The sequence below is a fragment of the Euphorbia lathyris genome, chromosome 8, assembly GCF_963576675.1.
Source record: "Euphorbia lathyris chromosome 8, ddEupLath1.1, whole genome shotgun sequence".
NCBI lineage: Eukaryota > Viridiplantae > Streptophyta > Magnoliopsida > Malpighiales > Euphorbiaceae > Euphorbia > Euphorbia lathyris.
Genome location: NC_088917.1, coordinates 65,281,592 through 65,290,565, shown reverse-complemented (window position 1 = coordinate 65,290,565; position 8,974 = coordinate 65,281,592). Strand labels below are relative to the sequence as shown.

Below are 8,974 nucleotides of genomic sequence, written 5' to 3'. Positions count from 1 at the left end.
TTATAGTACTCAACGGTAGTAATAGGAGTGAGTAGAGGAATAGAGGAAGGTACTCTTGTATACTCAACTTCTGTTGTAAAAGGTTTCGTGCTCTACCTTTAAAGAGCTCAGTAGAGGATTCAAAAAGCTCGGAATGAGTTCCGGGGACTGGACGTAGGCGGAGAGGCCGAACCAGGATATGTCTGCTGAGTAACATATTTCTAACCCTTAACTCCTTTATATATTGCTTGCTATAAAACTGACTAAGTAATGAACTCACGCTGAGTTAAGTGCATCGAGAAGCTGAGTTCAGGAATAGACTCAAGTGCTATCTCCTGACTCAAGAAAAGAAACAGACTTAGTCACTAGTTGACTAAGCTTGTGTCTTAAACTACTCAGCACTGCTGTGTAAACCTTTTCTTAAAGAAAATAAGTCAGCCTTAATGGACAAATTTTTTGAATAGTTCCTATCCCCCCTGGAACTAATCTTGTCACGTTACACGGGACCAACACAAGGGTCTCAATATAGATATTTAAGGGAAATAATTACAATTGAATCGATCTCTATATCAACAAATAGCTAAACCAATTGAAAAATTGAACACAAACAAAATCAATAACATGAGAAGGAATTGAATTGCAATAATTAAGATATAGAAAATGAAATGAAAAATTCAAACGATAAACTCGGAGCCACATTTCGCTATCTCGGCAAAGCATTGAATCCACTTCGGCTTTGGATCCACGAGCACTTCAATCGATCGACATATAGAGGGGTTGATTTTGTCTTCGAGTTTTTTTATTCGAACAATATTGAACGGTTGGAAGGATGACTCACACGAGAGTTTCCAAAAAACAGAATCGAGTAAAACGAAAGGCTAAAATGAAGTTCAAGTTAAGAATGAGTTTACATAAAAGTTGGGGACATAAATGAACTTTAACGACTCGGGAATGTAAAAATGAAACATGTGGCCATATAGTATAAAAGTTGGATAAAATATGTAAAATGTTTTAGGGTGCATTGTATCATCCTAGTTTCCATAAAAAAAATTATTATTAAGGTATATATATATATATATATATATATATATATATATATATATATATATATAAAATGTGATTTGACCATTTTACAAATACAGTTTCATGGTTTTTAAACTTGCTAATAAATTTTAGAGCCCCCTTTACTCTTCTATTTGAGAGGCACTGATCGAAAGAAAAGCAATATTTATTATTATTGTCGAATTTCAATTTTATTTTAGCATACTACAATCTTATTTTCTATATATAATTACTATTAAATTCAGATATAAAATACTAATTATTTTTGTTTATAATTTTTTAACAATTGAGATCTCAATAGTTATTTCATTATAATTGAAATTAAAGTTGCCATCCCTATATTTTTTAAGATGATTTTTGTTAGTTTATAATTAAGAAATTATTACACTTAAATAAAAATAAATGGTAAATTGTAAATATTGAAGGTATTTTTGCACGTTCTGATTAAATTTTAGGAAATAAATAAATTAAATTAACTAATTATATAAGATACTACTATGTTTATTCAATTTAAGCTAATATAAAAATAAAATTAATCTAATAGAAAAAAAGAAAAGAAAGTAAACTTAGCTATTATGTTTCTCGCTCGCTCACTCACTCACGTGTTCAAAGCTTTCTCTCCTTCTCTTCTTGCCTATTCCTTCGATGAGTTGATCCCGCCAATGGCAATGCAAAATGCCGTTGTTAAAGTGGCGCTCCTTCTATTTTCAAAAACAAAAGGAAGGCATTCCCGCCCCATCCTAGAAAGAGATTGCTATATTTCTATTTCCTGTTATTCATACTTAGTTAAATGTTATTCAAACTTCTTTTTCTCTATTAACTTGAGATGTTTATAACTCAAACTAATAAATATCTTTTAATTCAATTCCATCTTCATTGTTGTTTTATTTTAAGTTTGATCTAGCGATACTCTTTTAGTAATTCTAACGGGTGTTTTCATGCAAAAGTATTTATAAAGAGATTTTGGTATTTTCTCATGCAAACTTGTTAAACACTTAAGCAAATTCGGATTTATATTTGGTCGTTACGATAGGTCGATTAATCGGATATAAACACCGAATTTGATTAAGGTTTTCAGTGTTATGCTGAGAGGAAAGATTGATTATAGTTCAATTCCTTTAAATTGAGTAAATTGGTAATTTATTATATCTTTTCTAAACAAATCAAAGTTATAAGTTGTTGTTTTTTTACTTAGTATAAATTAACCTTGAAATAAGGTTTAATCTAAACGTAATTTCTGTATCTTATAATAATAACTATAACTAAAATTAGAATTAGGAACCTTTTAAACCATTAACGATTTTATATAAACCTCGAGAAAACGAATTTAATCAGAACAGTAATTTTTATCAAAATGTTCTCCACGGGATCAATATTTTTTATTACTACAAGCGAAACCGACGGAATTCGCCCAACAAGTTTTTGGCGTTGTTGCTGGGGACTTAACAAGTTTTTCGGCACTGTTGCCAAAAACCCAACAGTTTAACAGTATTAAATTGGGGTTTAGTGTTACGTAATATATATATATATATATATATATATATATATATATATATATATATATATATATATATATATATATATAGGGGAGGGATCAAGTGAGAACCCTCCCCTAGGTGAGAACTCATCTTAGGTGAGAACCACCCCAAAACTACGTAGTTTTATACATTAAAAAAACAACAACCTATCCCAATTACAAAACTACAGCGTTTCACTCTTGCAAATTGAGGATCAACAATCGCAGATCATTCTTCCATCATCGCAAAATCACGATCAACAATCGCACCTCCTCCATCACTTCGATCTTCATCATTTTTCTGTAATTCAACCTCAGATCTTCCTCATCATCCATCCTCCTTCGTTAATTAGATCAGCCTCCTTCCTCATCATCGTTCCTCATTCCTCATGGCTCTGTCATTCAACCTCAGATCATTTTTCTGTAATTCAACCTCAGATCTTCCTCATCATCCATCCTCCTTCGTTAATTAGATCAGCCTCCTTCCTCATCATCGTTCCTCCTTCCTCATGGCTCTGTCATTCAAAAATCGCAAATCAGATTAAAAAGACGATCTACATTCAAACAAAAAGATTGAAAGCAATTGATCTCAATAGCATCAATCAGGTAATGAAATATCCAACAACTATAAATGAATATTATTATCTGTTCTGTTTCTTATGTTTATAATTATTCAGAAATTCGTTAAATCTGAAACAAATTGGAAATAATTCAGATTCTATCCAGATGAAAACAATGGATTTGCATGAAATAATAGATAATGATCTACAGGAGAATGATGATCATCATCAAATTTCTCTGTCTTCAACTATAGAAAGAGGTGCATTCCCAATTAACATTCTTCATAATCTAAAAAAGCTAGTTCCAAATAATTGTTCATGTGTTCTATAGATAATAGTACATATTATTCGTTTCTTATTTATAATTAGTTCTAAAAATTGTTGAAAAAATAAAATTGAGTATATTGAAATATATAGTTCAATACATTCTTCAAACTGTACCTAATGTTCTAAACATTTGTTCATATGTTCTATATATTATCACATATGTTCAAAAATTCAACTTAAATGCAGTGTCAAATCAAGAGCAGCCTAATGATTCTACTACTGCAATTATATCCTACACTCAACAAGTAGAATTTGGGCAGACTCCTGAAGGAACAAAAGAATGGAAGCCATGTTGCTCTCCAGAAAAAATACCTACTGTAGGAACAAAATTTAATACTATTGATGAGGGTATTGAATTTTACAAAGCATATGCCACTGAAGCAGGATTTAATATTAGAAAATCTACAGTTAAAAAAAGAAAAAACTCAAATCTTGTCATTTTTCAATACTGTTTGTGCAATAAAGCAGGCCATAAGCAGAAAAAAATTGTTGAAGAAATTGAAGGACACATACCAAGAAGAAGATTAATAACACGTGTTGGATGTCAAGCGCAAATTGTTTTAAAGTACTGCAATGATGAAAAATATATTGTCTTTCGTTTAAAAGAGGAACATACACACCCACTTTACAGTCCACGATGTATGAAATTTCAAAAACAGGGAAGAAATCTGACAATACTACACAAGAAGATGATTGTTGATAATTCTAAGGTGAGTCATATTATAAATTTAAAATGTTTACAAACATCTTTACTTGTACATTTCTAACAGTTCATAGTGAAACATAGAACATAACATCTACAATATTTCAAATTGTATTTACTTTCCTTATAAAATCTCTTAATGTCTTTTCTTTAGATGAATGTTGGACCCGTAAGAACATACAGACAAATAAAAGAAAATGTTGGAGGATACAACAATGTAGGTGCATCTAAGCAGGATTTCAAAAACTTCCACAGAGATTTAAAGGCTTACATTTATGAGTCAGATGCCCAAATGTTTATTGACATTTTCAACAAGAAAAAACTTCTATGGTCTACATTCTTTTTTGACTTTGATATGGATGAAGACGATCATCTCTGTAGAGCTTTATGGGCAGACCCAATTTGTAGAAAGAATTATGCTCTATTTGGTGATATGGTATCTTTTGACACAACATACCAAACAAACAGGTATTATATTATATGTACTGATTTCTTATTGCAATGTTCTAAATATTTATTAATGAATTTCAATATATTATTGGCATGTTCTAAAATCTTATTCTTATATTCTTAATAAGTTTTCTTATTTACAAATTTTTTTATACTATTTCCACAGATATAACATGATCTTTGACCCCTTTACTGGAGTAGACCACCACAAAAAATGTGTTACGTTCGCTGCTTGTTTCATTGCTAAAGAAGATATTGCATCATTTGAGTGGGTTTTCAAAACGTTTCTTAATGCAATGGGAAGCAATGAACCTACCTGCTTAATAACAGATCAAGACCCAACAATGAAGATTGCAATCAAAAATGTTTTCAAAAAAACAGAACATAGATTCTGCATGTGGCACATTATGAAAAAGATGAATGATAAATTAGGTAAGCATTCTAAAACTTTGTTTACAATTAAATTTTTTATTGCTTGACTGTTCTACTATATGTTTTGATCAGGTATTAAATTGTATGTTCCAATATATTATTCGCATGTTCAAAATATTTGTATATTATGAAAATACTAACTCGTTCTTTTAATAGGTCGTACAATTATGCAAGAAACCAATTTCTTAAAAAGGATTCAACCAATTGTTTAGAGTGTTGAGATAGAACCTGCAGAATTTGATGAAAAATGGAAAGCAATCCTTTCAGAGTTTAATTTGGAGAAACATGAATGACTATGTCAAATATTTGAAATCAGAAAAATGTGGATTCCAGCGTATTTCAGGGACTTATTCCTAGGAGGAATTATGAGAACTACATCAAGGTCAGAGAGTGAGAACAACTTTTTCACTGCTTTTACAAATTCTCATCTAAGTCTTGTAGAATTTTATATGAGATTTGATAGTGCAATGGATGCACAAAGGCATAACCAAGCTCACAATGACAATGAAGCCAAACATAAAAGACCTGTATGCAAAACACCAATGGGTATTGAAACACATGGAGCTGATGTTTATACAACCACTGTCTTTTATGAGTTTCAGGAAGAGGTTTATAATGGATCTTTTTTTTGTGGAATAGAAGGATTCTATAAACAACCTCCTTTTGAAATTTACACTATCAAAGAGCAAAGGACATAAAAAACCTTTCAGGTTACGTACAGCAACATTGAAGACGAAACAAAATGTTCGTGTAAGAAGTTTGAGAGACAGGGCTTACCATGCAGACACATGGTGTGGGTTTGGAAGGTAAAAATGCTAGAATCAATTCCAAAAAGGTATGTGCTTAACAGATGGACTACATTAGCAACAAGTCAAAAAAATATAAATCTGCAAGGAAATCTTATGGAAGAATGTGCTGCTACAATTGATAAGAAAACATGGCTGAATCAACTATGATCAGAGATTAATGTTTGTGTCTATTTAGCTCAAGGTAGTGAGGAAAATATAAAGGATCTTGTGAAGAAGTTTCAAGCAATCAGAATGGATTTAGAAGCTAAAAACACTTAAAAAGACACTGAGAAAAACAAAACTCGTTCAAAAAATCAAGACATTGAGATATTAATTGGAACTAGTGTACCAACAGAAATTAATGTCAAAGCACCGAAAATATCAAAGAACAAAGGTACATGTGTACATATTCCAAAAGGAAACAGTGATAAAAGATTGAAGGGTGAAAGAGAGAAAGCTGTTGAGGAAAACCAGAAAAAAGAGAGGTTATGCAGAGTCTGTAAACAGCTTGCTAACCATGATAGCAGAAACTGTCCAGAAAAAGAGAACTGATCTCATATATTGATTAGAACATATCATATAAGATTTAGAACATATGATATAAGATTTAGAACATATGATACATGTTTTAGAACATACGATCTTTTTTTGGAACATACAATAATTTTTTTCCAATGTAAGAAGCTGAAACATAAATTTTTTCTTATATGGTACAATATTTTGATGACAAACTGGATCTAACATGTTTATATTGCATCTAAACATGTATAGCACTAAAATTTAACTTCAACCTTCTAATGCTATTCTGATTAATTTACATATGATTACACATATTTTGTTAAACAAGCCACTAATCTACACAACTTTCCACTTTAAACAGATATATACAATCTACTCAAGAAATTCACAAATCCTACACATTCAGTTGAACAAAATCACAATTCAAGGTTTGGCTCAATAGACCTGATTCCACCATTAAATATCTAACTTCCATTTCAACATTTTCTGTAAATTACAATATTCATCACCTGTACCCATTTCCAATCTTCATAATTATCACCATAATCAATTTTACTGCTGTCATTTGGTTCTCATTATATCCTTCCTTCTCAAAACTGAGATATCACATCCAAGAAAAGAAACCACTAATTCATCCAATCCAATTCAAAATATGTGTTTCAAACACTTCATTACTGTTAACAAAATCGTGCATGTTACAAATAATATATTTCATGTTCCAAAATAATATGTCTTACGTTCTAACATATATAATTACAACAATTGCAGAATATACAATTATTTTAATTGTTCATTCTTCCATTTTAAGGCCTTCTCATTTACAACAGCAACTTCTTTGTTTCCAGAATTTGACAGAATCTTCCAACAGTATTCAATTCTGAAATTCTTCAACTGATCAACCTACAATATCCCATTCATTATTACTAACATTATCAAAATAATAACAACAGCCTATAATAAATAAGATTAAAAAAAACTCACATTGTTATTTCGAACTCCAATATCCCATTCAGACTCCTCTTGTCCAAAATAGGATTCCATATGTTTCAAAAGGAAAACACCACAATCATCATTATTGCTTGACTCTTTCCACTTCAACTTCAAATGTTTTGAACCATATGCACTGATATCATTCAAGCAATTAGGGTTCTCTCTTTTTATATAAAGATAATATGCTTTCACCTGAAAAACATAGAACAACATCTTATCAATATTAAAACAAATCATCAACTACTCAGAACATACACTTAGATTTTTTGAACATGACAGTAAATATGTAGAACACAATAACAAAACTAAAAAACAGATAAGTAATATTACCAAAGCCTTTGCAAAACCCTTATATTTACTATGGACTGTTACGCCTTTATCAAGAGCCTTGTTATCAATGACGTCTATCTTTCCAGTAAAATGGTTAATAACGAAAACATAGAAATGGGCAGCATAAACAACTGGAAAGAATACCTACAAAAAAAAAACCATTAGCAATCATAATAATTACAAACAACAATTAAAGTAAAACACGATTTACTTTTAATATAATTACCAAGTGATAACTCTCTAAACTGTTTATTTTAGCCTCATGAAGTTCATAACTAATTCTCTCAAAAAAAAGCATTGTGTCTGTCGCTGTACTTGGTACTTCCAGGAACTCCTTTATTAGTACACAGTAAAACCTATACAAAAATACAACATTCATATTAATATAATCCAATTTCTTTTTAACAAAAAAATATATCAAAATGTAAAAACACATACAAATGGTAGAGTAGAGAAGAAGAATCTATGCACAGAAGTTGGACCCTTGCACTTCTCTTCAGAATTCAATATTCGAGACCACGCATCAACCACATTACTAACCAAATGATTGCTTCCTGACAAGCTCATAATCTCCTCTCTATTGATTGTGGACAAACAATCACTATACAACAACTCACTTCAAAAAGAAAAATAAAATAAAATAAAAACAATCAGTATAACTTAAAGAAAATTTAAATTAACACAAACAACATTCAATTAAGATCTTACTGTGGGTCTTCATTAGAAAAAGCATATTCAACCAACATTCTCCGCGAACTAAGCATATTGTTTAGTAAATGCTCAGACTCAAGCAAAAATGGAGACTGTAAATATCCAGGCAACTTTGAAATCCTTTTTGAACGATCTCCAACACCAACTTCTTGCACTTCCTCAACTACATCTTTGCCTACTCTCCTATTAACAACACAAAGAAAATAACAAAAGGGAACAAAATTAACCAAGTTCAAAAACAGAAACCACATAATCTTAAATTCTATTCTCATGTTCTAAAATATAAACCATATGTTCCAAACACACATACACATGATCTAAATTTAAAAACTTCTTAAATATCACTTACCTTGCATTACTATCAGAAACATCATCAGCAAAACATTCATCAAGCCCATCAACCCCTACTCTAAACACTTCTTCAACAAACTCTTCCCGAACTTCATCCAAATCAAATTGACTATATTTCATACCACACCTACTTTTCCACTATAAAATATAAAAAAATTAAAACCATAAAACAAATTATAATTTCAAAATAATGCAACAAAACACATTTATTATAAATGGACTATACCTTTTCAGCAAACTTCAAATCATTGTCCAT

The 8,974-nt window shown here is 30.5% G+C and overlaps 1 protein-coding gene across 1 annotated transcript; it reads right to left on the bottom strand.

The window, feature by feature from the left end:
• Window positions 1-7,901: 7,901 nt before the first annotated feature.
• On the bottom strand, window positions 7,902-8,618 carry LOC136203977 (uncharacterized). The gene is made up of 3 exons (XM_065995183.1): window positions 8,365-8,618; window positions 8,095-8,272; window positions 7,902-8,012 (listed from the first exon to the last, which is right to left on the bottom strand). The coding sequence occupies exons 1-3, from the start codon at window positions 8,616-8,618 to the stop codon at window positions 7,941-7,943; spliced, it is 504 nt and encodes a 167-aa protein (XP_065851255.1). The 3' UTR covers window positions 7,902-7,940.
• Between the last annotated feature and the right edge of the window lie 356 nt (window positions 8,619-8,974).

Coding starts and splice junctions, on each gene's coding strand:
- LOC136203977 (XM_065995183.1), bottom strand. CDS start 8,618: ATGTGGTTTCTGTTTTTGAACTTGGTTAATTTTGTTCCCTTTTGTTAT. Junction 8,273..8,364: donor TTTTCTAATGAAGACCCACA/GTAAGATCTTAA, acceptor TTCTTTTTGAAG/TGAGTTGTTGTATAGTGATT. Junction 8,013..8,094: donor TCTTCTCTACTCTACCATTT/GTATGTGTTTTT, acceptor ATTTTTGTATAG/GTTTTACTGTGTACTAATAA.